This window comes from Tachyglossus aculeatus, chromosome 4 (genome assembly GCF_015852505.1).
Source record: "Tachyglossus aculeatus isolate mTacAcu1 chromosome 4, mTacAcu1.pri, whole genome shotgun sequence".
Classification (NCBI taxonomy): Eukaryota; Metazoa; Chordata; class Mammalia; order Monotremata; family Tachyglossidae; genus Tachyglossus; species Tachyglossus aculeatus.
Window position 1 is genome coordinate 132157538 of NC_052069.1, and position 16847 is coordinate 132174384.

The window sequence follows — 16847 nt, forward strand, 5'->3', positions numbered from 1 at the left end:
GTTGGGTAGGGACTGTCTCTATGTGATGCCAATTTGTACTTCCCAAGCGCTTAGTACAGTGCTCTGCACATAGTAAGCGCTCAATAAATACGATTGATTGATTGATTGATTGATTGATCCGCCAAGCTAGCTCTCTTCCTCACTTCAAAGCCCTACTGAGAGCTCACCTCCTCCAGGAGGCCTTCCCAGGCTGAGACCCCTCCTTCCTCTCCCCCTCCTCATCCCCCCCGCCCTACCTCCTTCCCCTTCCCACAGAACGTGTATATATGTTTGTACAGATTTATTACTGTATTTATTTTACTTGTACATATTTACTATTGCATTTATTTTATTTTGTTAATCAATCAATCAATCATATTTATTGAGCGCTTACTATGTGCAGAGCACTGTACTAAGCGCTTGGGAAGTACAAATTGGCAACATATAGACAAAGTCCCTACCCATCATTGGGCTCACAGTCTAAAAGAGACTGTGCTAGACGCTGCTAGAGAAGCAGCGTGGCTCAGTGGAGAAGAGCACTGGCTTTGGAGTCAGAGGTCATGGGTTCATACCCCGGCTCCGCCAATTGTCAGCTGTGTGACTTTGGGCAAGTCACTTAACTTCTCTGGGCCTCAGTTACCTCATCTGTAAAATGGGGATTGAGACTGTGAGCCCCACGTAGGACAACCTGATCACCTTGTAACCTCCCCAGCGCTTAGAACAGTGCTTTGCACATAGTAAGCGCTTAATAAATGCCATCATCGTTATTATTATTATAAAAGGGGGAGACAGAGGACAAAACCAAACATACTAACAAAATAAAATAAACAGAATAGATATGTACAAGTAAAATGAATAAATAAATAAATAGAGTAATAAATGTGTACAAACAGGTATACATATATACAGGTGCTGTGGGGAAGGGAAGGAGGTAAAATGGGGGGGATGGAGAGGGGAACGAGGGGGAGAGGAAGGAAGGGGCTCAGTCTGGGAAGGCCTCCTGGAGGAGGTGAGCTCTCAGCAGGGCCTTGAAGGGAGGAAGAGAGCTAGCTTGGCGGATGGGTAGAGGGAGGGCATTCCAGGCCTGGGGGATGGCGTGGGCCGGGGGTCGATGGCGGGACAGGCGAGAACGAGGTACGGTGAGGAGATTAGCGGCGGAGGAGCGGAAGGTGCGGGCTGGGCTGTAGAAGGAGAGAAGGGAGGTGAGGTAGGAGGGGGCGAGGTGATGGGGAGCCTTGAAGCCCAGGGTGAGGAGTTTCTGCCTGATGCGCAGATTGATTGGTAGCCCCTGAGATTTCTGAGGAGGGGAGCGTTTCTGGACAAAGATAATCCGGGCAGCAGCATGAAGTATGGATTGAAGTGGAGAGAGACACGAGGATGGGAGATCAGAGAGAAGGCTGATGCAGTAGTCCAGACGGGATAGGATGAGAGCTTGAACGAGAAGGGTAGCGGTATGGATGGAGAGGAAAGGGCGGATCTTGGCAATGTTGTGGAGCTGAGACCGGCAGGTTTTGGTGACGGCTTGGATGTGAGGGGTGAATGAGAGAGCGGTGTCGAAGATGACACCAAGGTTGCGGGCTTGTGAGACGGGAAGGATGGTAGTGCCGTCAACAGAGAAGGGAAAGTCAGGGAGAGGGCAAGGTTTGGGAGGGAAGACAAGGAGTTCAGTCTTCGACATGTTGAGCTTTAGGTGGCGGGCAGACATCCAGATGGAGATGTCCTGAAGGCAGGAGGAGATGCGAGCCTGGAGGGAGGGGGAGAGAGCAGGGGCAGAGATGTAGATCTGGGTGTCATCAGCGTAGAGATGATAGTTGAAGCCGTGGGAGCGAATGAGGTCACCAAGGGAGTGCGTGTAAATTGAGAACAGAAGGGGACCAAGTACTGAACCTTGGGGAACCCCCACAGTAAGAGGATGGGAGGGGCAGGAGGAGCCTGCAAAAGAGACTGAGAAAGAGCGATCGGAGAGATAAGAGGAGAACCAGGAGAGGACAGAGTCTGTGAAGCCAAGGTCAGATAGCGTGTTGAGGAGAAGGGGTGGTCCACAGTGTCGAAGGCAGCTGAGAGGTCGAGGAGGATTAGGACAGAGTATGAGCCGTTGGATCTGGCAAGCATTAGGTCATTGGTGACCTTTGAGAGGGCAGTTTGCGTGGAATGTAGGGGACGAAAGCCAGACTGGAGGGGGTCGAGGAGAGAGTTGCTGTTGAGGAATTCTAGGCAGCGCGTGTAGACAACTCGTTCAAGGAGTTTGGAAAGGAATGGTAGGAGGGATATGGGGCGATAACTAGAAGGTGAGGTGCTGTCAAGAGAGGGTTTTTTTAGGTTGGGAGAGACATGGGCATGTTTGAAGGCAGAGGGGAAGGAACCAGTGGAGAGTGAGCGGTTGAAGATGGAAGTTAAGGAGGGGAGAAGGGACGGAGGGAGAGATTTTATGAGATGAGAGGGAATGGGGTCAGAAGCACAGGTGGCCGGAGTAGCACTTGAGAGGAGGGAGGAGAGCTCCTCTGAGGACACTGCTGGGAAGGATGGGAGAGTAGCAGAGAGTGTTGAGAGCCGGGGGGTTGGAGAAGGGGGGGAAGTGACTTTGGGGAGGTCGGACTTGATGGATTTAATTTTGTTAATGAAGTAGGAGGCCAGATCGTTGGGGGTGAGGGAAGGAGGAGGGGGAGGAACCGGGGGCCTGAGAAGGGAGTTGAATGTACGGAAGAGCTGGCGGGGGTGATGGGCATGAGTGTCAATAAGGGAGGAGAAATAGTTTTGTCTGGCAGAAGAGAGGGCTGAGCTAAGGCAGGAAAGGATAAACTTGAACTGAACGAGGTTGGCATGGTGTTTAGACATTCGCCAGAAGCTTTCGGCATTTCGAGCATAAGAGCGAAGGAGGCGGACAGTGGCAGTGATCCAGGGCTGTGGGTTAGTGGTACGAGAGCGGCGAAGGGAAAGGGGAGCGAGTGAGTCTAGCTGAGTAGAAAGGGTAGAGTTGACAGCAGTGATCTGATCATCAAGACTGGGTAGAGAGGAGAGGGAGGCGAGGAGGGGTGTGAGGCGCTCTGAAAGATGGGTGGGGTCAAGAGAGCGGAGATCTCTGTGAGGGAATAATACGGATTTACAGGGGAAAGGAGTGTGAGAGAGGAGGCAGGTGAGAAAATTATGATCAGAGAGAGGGATTTCAGAGTTGGTGAGGTTGGACACAGTGCAGCGGTAGGAGATGTTGAGGTCGAGGGTATGACCAAGTTGGTGAGTGGGTGAGGTGGGGTGGAGGTAGAGGTTGGCAGCGTCAAGGAGAGATAGAAGGCAGAGGAGTCGTTAGGGATATCCATGTGAATATTGAAGTCTCCGAGGATCAGAGTGGGCATGAAGGAGAGAAGGAAGGTGAGGAATGGGTCAAAGTCGTTAAAGAAGTTGGAAGTGGGGCCGGGAGGGCGGTAGATGACGGCTACAAGAATCTGGAGGGGGTGGTAGAGGCGAATAATGTGGGCTTCAAAGGAAGGGAAGGAAAAGGAAGGGGGAGGAGGGATAGTGCGAAAGCGACATTGGGGGGCGAGAAGGAAACCGACACCTCCTCCTTTTCCGGTGAATCTGGGGGAGTGGGAGAAGAAGAGGCCTGCACTGCAGAGAGCAGCAGAAGAGACCGTGTCGTCCGGAGACAGCTATGTTTCAGTTAGGGCGAGGAGGAGTAGAGAGCTGGAAAGGAATAGGTCCAGGATGAAAGGGATCTTACTTAAAACGGAGCGGGGGTTCCAGAGGCCACACTTGGCAGCAGATGTCGAGGGAGGGGAGGGAGGGGGAAGGGTGCGAGGGGTGGGGAGGGTTTGGATTGGGATGAGTTGGCGGGGGCCTGGGCGGGGAGAGTGGGAAGCGGGGTGGCGATGGGAAAGGAGAACTGGGATGGGGTGGGGACGGGGAGAAGTGGAGGGAGGGGGCCGGAAGGGAGGAGCGGAGGACTGGCGCTGGTACAGAGGAATCCTTGGTAGGGGGTGAGGGGGAGTGGTCTTGGTGGGGGAGAGGGAGGGAAAAAGATGGGTGGGAGAGGGGAAGGGGAAGGTGAGGAATGGGAATGGCAGTTGGGAGCAAGGGACCTGAAAGTTCATGGTGAGGTCAGCAGGGCGAGTGACAGTACAGCGGGAGGTTAACAATTGAGATGCAGAAGCAATAAAACAGTAACAATGATATAAGTAGGCGATGGCATTACAGGGTGCAGTTAAAACAATCAATATGCTATGGCAATAATAAAATTGGCAGATAATGATGTCACAGAGAGCAGATACAAACTATTAAGTGCTGGAGTAGGGTGGTTTTGTTTTGTTGTCTGTCTCCCCCTTCTAGACTGTGAGCCCGTTGTGGGTAGGGACCGTCTCGATATGTTGCCAACTTGTAGTTCCCAAGCGCTTAGTACAGTGCTCTGCACACAGTAAGCACTCAATAAATACGATTGAATGAATGAATGAATCAATCAATCAATCCAATAGCATTTATTGAGGGCTTACTGAGTGTTACGTAATCCATCCATGCCTCAAATGGAATCTATTGACGACCTGCTGAGTCCTAGGCACTATACTAAGTGATTGGGAGGGCACAACCGATGAGAGTCAATTGGTTCCTGCCATCTAATACTTTCCAATGGAATAGAGGACATAGACAAAGTTGATTTTCAAAGAGTGAGAGCCAGAATAAAAACAGAGGTTACCTTGAGAGCAGACCAAATAGGACAGACTGGAATGTCTCCCCCAATCCTATTCAATCAGTGCAATTACAGTAAAACAAAACGTATGCAAACGTGATAATGATGGTATATGTTAAGCGCTTACTATGTGCCGAGCACTGTTCTAAGCGCTGCGGGGGATACAAGGTTATCAGGTTGTCCCACGTGGGGCTCACAGTCTTCATCCCTATTTTAGGATTAGGGAACTGAAGCCCAGAGAAGCGAAGTGATTTGCCCAAAGTCACGCAGCTGACAAGTGGCGGAACTGGGATTAGAACCCATGACCTCTGACTCCCAAACCCGAGCTCTTTCCACTAAGCCACGCTGCTTCTCTGAGGATATATGAAAGAGGGAAATTGAGAGTGTGGGAGTGAGTTTGGGATTGTGAGGGTGGGAGTGAGAGAGGAGACTAAAAATGTGTTGAGCTTTGTTTTCCCCTCCACGTATTGACCAAAGCTGTCACTCACCCAGCAGTTGGACCTCACTTAGCTCAGCTACAGAAGGATATTTGCAAAAAACACATTGCACCTTGGGATTTCTATTGGTTTTGGCATAGACCCACTGAGCAAACGTCGGAACATCTTCATCTTGCAGAGTGGAAAGGCTTGACTCACTCCGGGTGGATGAGGGCAAAGGGATGAATTAACAGGGAGACCTGGCCAGGGGAGGGATTTCCAGGAGGGCAGGTGCGGGGGGGGGGGCACATAGGGATGGAGAACCATCAGGTCCTGTTTGTTGGGCAGCAGATGAAGCATTAGCCTAATTTACAGTCACCAAGTTTCTTCAGTCGATCTTCCTTATCTCCTGTAGATTTTACCACTGTATTTGGTCACCAAAGAGCCCTTACCTCCTGGAGGAAAATCCAACGCGGTGTACCAGGTCCCTGATGGCCTGCTTGACCTGCTCGTTCTGCAGGGTGTAAATGAAAGGATTCAGAATAAGGGCCACGGAAATGTTCAGCACGGCCACCCTCTTGGTCAGGCTCTCCCTGTCCTTGGGAGACGGTTTGATGTATATAAAGTTGCATCTTCCATATGTGATGGAGACCACGAACATGTGAGAGAAGCAGGTGGAAAAGGCTGTTCTCTTCTGTTGAGAGGAGGGCAGTCTCAGGATGGCGCGGGCGAAGGCCCTGTAGGATATGACCACTAACACCAAAGTGATTAGTATTGTCCCCACGGCCAAGAAGAGAGCCATACGTTCCAGTAACCAGTTGTCCGAGCAGGAGAGCAAGAGCATAGGGGAGACGATACAGAAGAAATGGTCAGTGGTTACAGAGCCACAGAAGTCTATTTGGAGGCCAAGGGTAATAGGAGGAAAGATGACCAGGAACCCGGCCAGCAAAGAGCAGAGCACCAGCACAGTGTAGACTCTGGTACATCACGGTCATGTAGCGCTTAGTACAGTGCTCTGCACACAGTAAGCGCTCAATAAATTAGATTGAATGAATGAATGCAGCGGCCGGCAGATGGCGACGTAGGAGTCGTAGGACATGGTGGACAGGAGGAAGAACTCGGTCGCCCCCAGCAGGAAGAAGAAGAATAACTGTGTTATACAGCAGTTGTAGGAAATGGTCCTGTCCTCGGTGGCGATAGTGGCCAGGAATCTGGGAATGTAGGCGGACGTGAAGCAGATCTCCAGCAAGAGGAAGCTGTGCAGGAAGAATTACATGGGCGTGTGGAGGCGGGAATCCAGCAAGTTGAAGGTAACGATGGTCAGATTGCCGGTGACACTCATCGTGTAGGTGACAGACGTTTGGAGGAGAATCACCACGAGTAAGTGCGAGTTGTCCGTAAGGCCCAGGAGGATAAACACAGTGTGGTTTCTCATGACTGATCTGTGATTCCTGTTGGGATAACACCAGAGGACTGTCAGTCCAACTGACTGGAGGGGAATGGAAGTCAGTGTCTCCTCTCCTTCTAGACTAGGTGGTCAGGGGAAGCTCCGGATATGCCTAGAATCCTCCACTCCGGGAAGAGTGTGTGGAACCACGGGCATGGTAGTGTTAGGACCCAGTCTTCATGGGTTAACGGCTGACATTTTCCCGCGGAATCATGGAAGTGTGATGGTCCCAGCCGTGATTCTTAGGCTTCATTACGGAGAAACTGCATGACTGTTGGAATAGGGATTACATTTATTGAGCACCCATTGGGAGAGGGCACAGCTCTAGTCACTCCGAAAAGTGTTCTACAAGCAAGTGACAAACTCCCTGCCCACATGGAATTTCCATTCTCATTCAAACGTAAACATACTTACCAATAGCGTGGTCAAAATGAGAAATTAACAGGCATATATTTATGATTGTCGAGAATGAGTACGGAGTGCCCCCTGGATCATGGGTACATGACTACTTTGTGTACATGCGGGAGGGGCGGGAGTGCCTTTTTTCCAAGCCCATGAACGTCAATATTTCACCTGAATATATGCCCCCAACCCATCAAATGTCAACACCTGGGAAATTGAGATTGCCTGTAGCCTTGAGGGAGGAAGAGTGTTTGGGACCATGAGCATAGGACCCAGTGAGTGTTACGGAGCTCATAGCCCCATCATTTCCTGGAAATACTGCCAGAAAAGGGAGAAGGAGACAAGTTCGGAATGGCTGCCTGTGTGAACAATAAATGTGTTTTTCTTCATTCATTACTATCTACTAAGGAGTGTACTAAAGGCTGGGGTGCTTACAAAGTTAACCAGGTCTCACCTGGGGCTCAAAATCGTAGTAGGACGAAAACCAAGAATTGAATCCCCATTTTTCTGATGAGGGAACTGAAGTACGGAGAAGTTAATTGATTAATCCAAATTCACGCAGAAGGTAAGTGTGGGAGCGGTGACTAGAGTGCAAGTGCTCTAACTCCCAAGACATTTTCCATTAGGCGACCCTGCTTCTGAAGATTAGATTATCTGGATACATGGTACAGGTAAGTGACTAGCCAGCCGTCGGGGAGCTTCCCTGGATCAAAGGGACCCTGTCTGGAACAGTAAGGATTACAAAGTTCAGACTAGGGAATGAGTTCTGGTGTGTGTGTGTGTGTGTGTGTATGTGTGTGTGTGTGTGTGTGTGTGTGTGTGTGTGTGTGTGTGTGTTATATTTGTCTCTCCCAGAGGTCTTTACAGATGAAATCCCGCTTTTCCCTACTCTGTTTCCCTTCTACGTAGCTTATTCAGTTGAATCTTTCTTAATTCATTCAATCGCCGTGTGCTGGCAATGAAAGTCTCCCCAGGAGTGAGTCGAGTGACACTAACGAATGGAAGATGTTTTGGTGGCTCTTTCTGCTAATGTTTAATAACCGGAATGAGGATTCATTATTTCATTCAGACGTATTTATTGAGCGCTTACAGTGTGCAGACCACTGTATTAAGCGCTTGGGAAGTACAAGTCTGCAACATATAGAGACGGTTGCTACCCAACAGTGGGCTCACAGTCTAGAAAGGGGAGCAGGCAACAAAACAAAACCTGTAGACAGGTGTGAAAACTGTCAGCATAAATAGAATTATAGCTATATCAATCAATCAATCAATCAATCATATTTATTGAGCGCTTACTATGTGCAGAGCACTGTACTAAGCGCTTGGGAAGTACAAATTGGCAACATATAGAGACAGTCCCTACCCAACAGTGGGCTCACAGTCTAAAAGGGGGAGACAGAGAACAAAACCAAACATACTAACAAAATAAAATAAATAGAATAGATATGTACAAGTAAAATAAATAAATGAATAAATAGAGTAGTAAATATGTACAAACATATATACATATATACAGGTGCTGTGGGGAAGGGAAGGAGGTAAGATGGGGGGGATGGAGAGGGGGACGAGGGGGAGAGGAAGGAAGGGGCTCAGTCTGGGAAGGCCTCTTGGAGGAGGTGAGCTCTCAGCAGGTCCTTGAAGGGAGGAAAAGAGCTAGCTTGGCGGATGGGCAGAGGGAGGGCATTCCAGGCCCGGGGGATGACGTGGGCCGGGGGTCGATGGCGGGACAGGCGAGAACGAGGTACGGTGAGGAGATTAGCAGCGGAGGAGCGGAGGGTGTGGGCTGGGCTGTAGAAGGAGAGAAGGGAGGTGAGGTAGGAGGGGGCGAGGTGATGGAGAGCCTTGAAGCCCAGGGTGAGGAGTTTCTGCCTGATGCGCAGATTGATTGGTAGCCACTGGAGATTTTTGAGGAGGGGAGTAATATGCCCAGAGTTTTTCTGGACAAAGATAATCCGGGCAGCAGCATGAAGTATGGATTGAAGTGGAGAGAGACACGAGGATGGGAGATCAGAGAGAAGGCTGATGCAGTAGTCCAGACGGGATAGGACGAGAGCTTGAATGAGCAGGGTAGCGGTATGGATGGAGAGGAAGGCTATATGCACATCATTAAAAAAATTACTAGAGTAGCAAATATGTACAAGTAAAATTAATAGAGTAATCAATCTGTAAAAATATATACAAGTGCTGTTGGGAGGGGATGGAGGTAGGGCGGGAGGGGCGATGGAGAGGAGAGGAAAAAGGGGACTCAGTCTGGGAAGGCCTCCTGGAAGAGGTGAGCTTTGAAGGCTTTGAAGGGAGGAAGAGAGTTAATTTGGCGGATGTGTGAAGGGAAGGCATTCCAGGCCAGGGGAAAGACATGGGTCAGAGGTCGACGGCGGGACAGGCGAAAACGAGGCCCAGTGAGGAGATTAGCGGCAGAGGAACGGAGGGTGCGACCTCGGCTGGAGAAGGAATAAAGGGAAGTGAGGTAGGAGGGGGCGAGTTGATTGAGAGCCTTGAAGCCGAGAGTGAGGAGCTTTTGCTTGATTTGTGGGTTGACAAGCAGCCACTGGAGAGTTTTGCGGAGGGGAGTGACATGCCCAGAGCGTTTCTGTAGAAACCCGGGCAGCAGAGTGAAGTATAGACTGAAGCGGGGAGAGACAGGAAGATGGGATGAGAGAGAAGGCTGATGCAGTAATCCAATCGGGATACAGTGAGAGATTGAATCAACAAGGTAGCGGTTTGGATGGAGAGGAAATGGCAGATCTTGGCGATGTTGCGGAGGTGAGACCGGCAGTTTTTGGTGACAGATTGGATGTGTGGCGTGAATGAGAGAGCGGAGTCGAAGATGACACCAAAGTTGCGGACTTTTGAGATGGGAAGGATGGTAGTGCCGTCAACAGTGACAGGAAAGTCAGGGATAGGACAGGGCTTGGGAGGGAAGATAAGGAGTTCAGTCTTGAACATATTGAGTTTTAGATGGCGGGAAGACATTTAGATGGAGATATCCTGAAGGCAGGAGGAGTCACGAGCCTGAAGGGAGGGAGAGAGAGCAGGGGTGGAGAGGAGATTTGGGTGTCATCAGCGTAGAGATGACAGTTGAAGCCGTGGGAGCGAATGAGTTCACCAAGGGAGTGAGTATAGATAGAGAACAGAAGGGGACCAAGAACTGACTCTTTTGGAACCCCTACAGTAGAGGGAGGGAGGGGAAGGAGGAGCCTGCAAAGTAGACTGAAAATGACCGGCCGGAGAGATACGAGGAGAACCAGGAGAGGATGGAGTCTGTGAAGCCAAGGTTGGATAGCGTGTTGAGGTGAAGGGGGTGGTCCACCGTGTCGAAGGCAGCTGAGAGGTGGAGGAAGATTAAGATAGAGCAGCAGCCATTGGAGTTTTCAAGAAGGAGGTCATTGGTGACCTTTGAGAGGGCAGTTTCGGTGGAGTGTATGGGACGGAAGCCAGATTGGAAGGGGTCTAAGAGAGAGTTGGAGTTGAGGAATTCGAGGCAGCGAGTATAGACGACTCGTTGTAGGAGTTTGGAAAGGAAGGGTAGGAGGGAGATAGGGCAATAACTAGAAGGGGCAATGGGGTCAAGAGACTTTTTTTTAGGATGGGGCAGACATGGGCATGTTTGAAGGCAGAGGGGAAGGAACCAGTGGAGAGTGAGCGTTTGAAGATGGAAATTAAGGAGGGGAGGATGGAAGGGGAGAGAAGTTTCATAGGATGAGAGGGAATGGGTTAGGAAGCGCAGGTGGATGGAGTAGCACTTGAGAGGAGGGAGAAAATCTCATCTGAAGGTACTGTTGGGAAGGATGGGAAAGTAGCCGAGAGGGTTGAAAGCGGGGGGTTGGAAAAGGTGGAGGGCTGACATTGGGGAGCTCAGACCTGGTGGAGTTAAATTTACTAATGAAGTAGGAGGCCAAATCGTTGGAGGTGAGGGATAGAGGAAGGGGCGGAACAGGGGGTCTGAGGAGGAAATTAAATGTCCGGAACAGCTGACGGGGGTGATGGGCATGGGTGTCATTAAGGGAGAAAATATCGTTTTGCCTAGCAGAGGAGAGGGCAGAGCTGAGGCAGGAAATATTCAATTTAAAGTGAACAATGTTGGCTTGGTGTTTAGACTTTCGCCAGCAGAGTTCAGCAGCTCGGGCATAAGAGCAAAGGAGGCGGACAGTGCCAGTGAGCCAAGGCTGTGGGTTAGTAGTGCGAGAGCAGCGAAGGGAAAGGGGAGCAAGCGACTTTAGTTGAGTAGAGAGGGTGGAGTTTAGAGCAGTACCCTGGTCAACAAGAATGGGCAGAGAGGATAGTGAGGCGAGGTGGGGTTTGATTCCCTGAGACAGATGGATGTGGTCGAGAGAGAAGAAGTCTCTGTGAGGTAGTAATATAGATTTACAGGGGGGAGGAGTGTGACTGAGGAGGCAGGTGAGAAGGTTATGATCAGAGAGAGGGATTTCAGAGCTGGCGAGGGTGGAAATAGTGTAACGGTAGGAGATGATGAGGCCGAGGGTGTGATCAAGTTGGTGAGTGGCATGGTGGGGTGAAGCAGGAGGTTGGCAGCGTCAAGGAGAGATAGAAAGCGGGCAGCAGAGGAGTCACCGGGGACATCTATGTGGATGTTGACGTCTCCGAGGATCAGAGTGGGCATGGAAAAGGAGAGAGGAAAGGTGAGAAAGGGGTCAGAATCGTAGGTCAAAATTGTTAAAAAAAAGTTGGAGGTGGGGACAGGAGCAGTAGATGATGGCTACAAGAATCTGGAGGGGGTAGTAGAGGCGAAATATGGGTTTCAAGGGGGACGAAGGAAAGGGAAGGGGGAGGAGGGATAGTGTCGAATGACATTGTGGTGCGAGAAGGAAGCCGACACCTCCTCCTTTTTTCGGTTAGTCTGGGGGAGTGGGAGAAGGAGAGGCCTCCGCTAGAGACAGCAGCAGAAGAGACCGTGTCACCCGGGGTGATCCAGGTTTCGGAAGGGCGAGGAGGATGTGTCTCTGTTCTGGTCATCCGCCATGTTGGGAAGGAAATCCTACCCTCGTTGTCGCCTCTGTGGTCTGCCGTGTGAACCCCACCGTAGGGAGAGGGAGATCCAAACTGTCACCGTTGCGGACCTCTCGCCGCCCTTCCTATCCCGCTCTCCCTTTTCGCCTGTGGCACCCCCCTCAGGGCTTGACTTGTTGTGTTTCACAACACCTCCCTGGTCTACGGTTGGCTCGGTGTCTTCAGGAGGCCTCCCCCCGACCCTCCCACTCTTCGTCCCAGGTCCAGGCTTTACCTTTGGACTGGCTCCAGTTGCCCTGACCCGCAGCCCCCTTCACACACATATTCGCCTACGCTAGGTGCTATGGCGTGCCTCCCAGATCCAGCCCCTGTCTCCTGGAGTCGCTGCTATTACAGGATAACACTATACCCCAGGCGATCGCGCTTTAGAATTGATAATAGCGTTCCATGTTTCCTTAATGCTTTGGAATTTCGGGCTCTAATATGGTGAATCGTGCCACGAGGTGGAGATCAATCGCCGCCGACCAATTGCCCAAATCCAGCCTCTGGCCTGGAAAGCCCTCCTTCGTCTGATACCGACAGACGATCACCCCTTTCCCCCCGCACAACAACCTTCAAAGGCACATCTCCTCCAAGAGGCACATCCCTCCTTTCCTGCCTGAGCCCCCATTTCCTCTGCTCCTCCTTTCTGCTTCATTCTTGCACTTGTATTTGCACCGTTTATTACCCCTCCTCAGTCCCACAGCACTTACGTACATATGCGTAATTTATCGATTTATATTCATTCATTAATTGAATCGTATTTATTGAGCGCTCAGTGTGTGCAGAACACTGTACTAAGCGCTTGAGAAGTACAAATAGGCAACATATAGAGACGGTCCCTACCCAACAACGGGCTCACAGTCTAGAAGGGGGAGACAGACAACAAAACAAAATAATTAGACAGGTGTTAATACCAACAGAATAAATAGAATTATAAATATATACACATCATTAATAAAATAAATAGAGAAATAAATATGTGCAAAAAATAAATAGAGTAATAAATATGTACAAATATATACAAGTGCTGTGGGGAGGGGAGGGGGGTAGGGCGGAGGGAGGGAGGGGGGACGATGGGGGAAAAGGAGGAGGAGGAGAGGAAAAAGGGGGGAAAAAGGAAAAAGGAAAAAGCCTGTCTTCCCTTCTATACTGTAGACTTACTGTGGCCGATGACCCTATCTACCAACTCTCCAAGCACCTAGTGCAGTGCTCTGCACCACAGTAAGTGCTCAATAAATCTGATTGATTGATCGATTGATTAACCGTTGGAAAAGGTACTACGATGGTGAACGGTTACCACTGGAGACCGAGGGATAGCTCAACTACCAGTGAGAAGCCACGAAACCGACTGACCTCTTAGGGGACTAATGACGGGTCGTGATGGAGGAGTCATCATGAGGAGGGCCAAAGGGAACGGACTATGTCAATTTGGGGTGGGTTCATGATAATGAAAATACGTGTTAAAGCCCCAGGCGAGTACCTGGACAGGCGACCTTGTGCTGAGATCTCCTGGGAAGGTGTGGGATTACATGACCCTGACTGGAGCTTTATTCAGCCTGCCGGGAACTCAGGATGACAAGAGACCCGCTGAAGAGACGCCACGGGAGTTTCCAGAATCTTGTCCACCTGCTGCAGCTCGCGTAGCAACAAGAGAACATGTACAACTTGCATGGCAACATGAGAAGCAGCATGGCTTAGTGGAAAGAGCACGGGCCTGGGAGTCAGAGGACGTGGGTTCTAATCCCACCTCCGCCATTCCTCTTCTGTGTGACCTTGAGCAAACCACTTAACTTCTCTGGGCATCAGTTAACTCGTCTGTAAAATGGGGATTAAGTCTATGATCCCCACGTGGGACAACCTGCTTACCTTATATCTACCCCAGTGCTTAGAACAGTGCTTGGCACCTAGTAAGTGCGTAACAAATACCATTATTATTATTGTTATTCATATATACTCCCCACGCAGACACAGACTGCCTCTCGGCTCAGGATCTGGCCAAGTCCCCGTGGCCGTCCTGACCTGTCCCTTCTTTGGGAATCTAGGATCACGGGCTGACTTATAGTCGAACAATCAATAATCAATCAGTCAATTTAGCGCTTCCTTCTAGGACTTTCAGGGGTGGCTAGACAGGCTCCTTTGCCCAATCCCCGGGTGAACAGAGAGGGAGAGGTCTGGGATCCGCCTCTCCACTTGGTAACATTTCCAGGAATGACGACAAGGATGGCAGAGCAGGTATTACCCAGCTTTCTTCACCCGGTCTTCTGGTGGTTCTTCCCTGAGCCCAGTGCTCCCTGTGGCTTTCCCCAAAAACTCAGCCTCCTTCTAGGACCTGTGGTCATGTATCAACATACTCCCCGCCAAAAGCGAACTCGAATTCCAGGCCTGTAAATAAATCTATCAATCTGTCACTTTTTTAGTGCATCAGTGGCATTTATTGAGTACACGCTGAGTGCAAAGCAATCCATCAGTTGATCTCATGATATTTTCTGAAAGCCTATTGAGTGAAATGCAATCAATGAAATGGCATTTGCTGAGTACCTGCTGAATACAAAATATCCCATTAATCAATCGGATAGCATTTTTTGAGGCTTTACTGAGCCCGTTGTTGTGTAGGGACTGTCTCTATATGTTGCCAATTTGTACTTCCCGAGCGCTTTGTACAATGCTCTGCACACAGTAAGCGCTCGATAAATACAATGGAATGAATGAATGAATGGTAAGCAATCTATCTATCAATCAATCAATGGAAGCTATGTACTGTCTACTGAGCCCTAGGCACTATACCAAGTGCTTGGGCAAGGACAACTGATGAAACGCACATGGTTCCTGACATCCAGTAGTTTTCAATGGAATGGAGGACATAGAAAGAGATGATTTCCGAAGAGTGGAGCCAGAGTAAAAACAGGGATCGGCTAGTGAGCAGAACAAATAGGACAGATTACAGTATAAGAGAGACATATGAAAATATGCTGAGGTTAGATGTGAGAGGGAGAGAGAGAGAGGTGGGGAGTGAGAGAGGAGAGGTGAGAGGATGGGAATAAAAGGTAGTGGGCCTTTGGCTTCCCCTCCCCATAATGACCACTGATGTCAATCCTCCAGCTGCAGGCCCTCAATTAGCTAGGAAATTTGCAAAAACACATTGCACCTGGGGATTTCTGTTGGCATCGGCACAGCCTCGCTGAGCAAACCTTGGAATGTCTCTTACACTCAGAGTGAAAAGGCTTGACTCTTCTTTCAGTGGATGAGGGAAAAGGGCCGAGGGAGCAGAGGGACCTGTCCAGAAGAGGAATTTCCAGAAGCGTGGGTGCGGGAGCGGACAGAGGGTTGGATAAATGCCAGCTCCTGTTTGTTGGGCAACGGATAAAGCATTTGGCTAATGTACGGAGAAGTAGCATGGCTTAGTGGAAAGAGCATGACATTGGGAGTCACTGGACATGGGTTATAATCCTGGCTCCGCTACCTGTCTGCTGTGGGACCTTGGTCAAGCTATTGAATTTCTCTGTGACTCAGTTACCTGATCTGTAAAATGGGGATTAAGACTGTGAGCCTCACTTAGGAAAATCTGCTTACCTTGCATCTACACCACCGCTTAAAACAGTGCTTGTCACACAGTAATCGTTTTACAAATACCAAAATTGTTTTATTTTACAGGCACCGAGTTTCTGTGTTCGAGTCTCTGCATCTCCTGCACATTTTCCTGCTGGAACCTGTTGCCAAGGGAGCCTCACCTCCTGGAGGAAAATCCAACCTGGTGCACCATGCCCTGGAAGGCCTGCCTGACTTGCTGGTTCCACAAGATGTAGATGAAGGAGGTTAGCATGGGGGCCAAGGATGTGTTAAACACTGCCACCCTCTTGGTCAGTTCCACCCTTTTCTTGGCAGATGGTTTCATATACATAAAGATGCAGCTGCCGTATATGTTGGAGATCACGACTATGTGGGAGGAGCAGGTGGAAAAGGCCTTTCTCCTATGCTGGGTGGAGGACAGTCTCAGGATGGCACGGGACATGGCCATGTAGGACGGGGTCACTAATGTCAGGGTGAACAGGAGAGTCCCCACGGCCAAGACAAGAGCCATCAGCTCCAGGAAACAGGTGTCCAAGCACGAGAGCAGGAGCAGAGGGGAGATGTCACAGAAGAAGATGTCAATGATTAAAGAGCCACAGAAGTCCAGTTGGAGACCAAGGATGACCAGAGGAAGGATGACCATGAACCCGGTGAGACAGGAAAAAATGACCAGCAGGGTGCAGACTCTTTGGCTCATAATAGTTGTGTGGTGCTGCGGCCGGCAGATGGAGACATAGCAGTCATAGGACATGGCGGCAAGGAGGAGGAACTCGGTCGCCCTCAGCAGGATGAAGAAGAATAGCTGAATTGCACAACAGTTGTAAGAAATGGTCCTGTCCCCGGTGACAGTGGTGGCCAGGAAGCTGGGGATGCAGGTGGACGTGAAGCAGATCTCCAGGAAGGAGAAGCAGCGCAGGAAGAAGTACATGGGGGTGCGGAGGCGGAATCCATTAGGGTGAGGTTGACGATGGTCAGATTGCTGGTGACGTTCATTACGTAGGTGACAGACATATAAAGGAGAATCACCGCCTGTAAATTCAGGTCGGCCGTGAGCTCCAGGAGGAAGAAGTCAGTGACTGGCGTGTGGTTCCTCATGGTTGACTGGTCATCATCATCATCATCATCAATCGTATTTATTGAGCGCTTACTATGTGCAGAGCACTGTACTAAGCGCTTGGGAAGTACAAATTGGCAACATATAGAGACAGTCCCTACCCAACAGTGGGCTCACAGTCTGAAAGGAGGAGACAGAGAACAAAACCAAACATACTAACAAAATAAAATAAATAGAACAGATATGTACAAGTAAAATAAATAGAGTAATAAATATGTACAAACATATATACATATA

At 49.9% G+C, this 16847-nt stretch overlaps 1 protein-coding gene across 1 annotated transcript; it reads right to left on the reverse strand.

Annotated features, from left to right (window-relative positions):
- Nucleotides 1–6340: 6340 nt before the first annotated feature.
- On the reverse strand, nt 6341–16591 carry LOC119927168 (olfactory receptor 6C76-like). The gene is made up of 3 exons (XM_038745702.1): nt 16433–16591; nt 15658–16388; nt 6341–6521 (listed from the first exon to the last, which is right to left on the reverse strand). The coding sequence occupies exons 1-3, from the start codon at nt 16589–16591 to the stop codon at nt 6341–6343; spliced, it is 1071 nt and encodes a 356-aa protein (XP_038601630.1).
- Between the last annotated feature and the right edge of the window lie 256 nt (nt 16592–16847).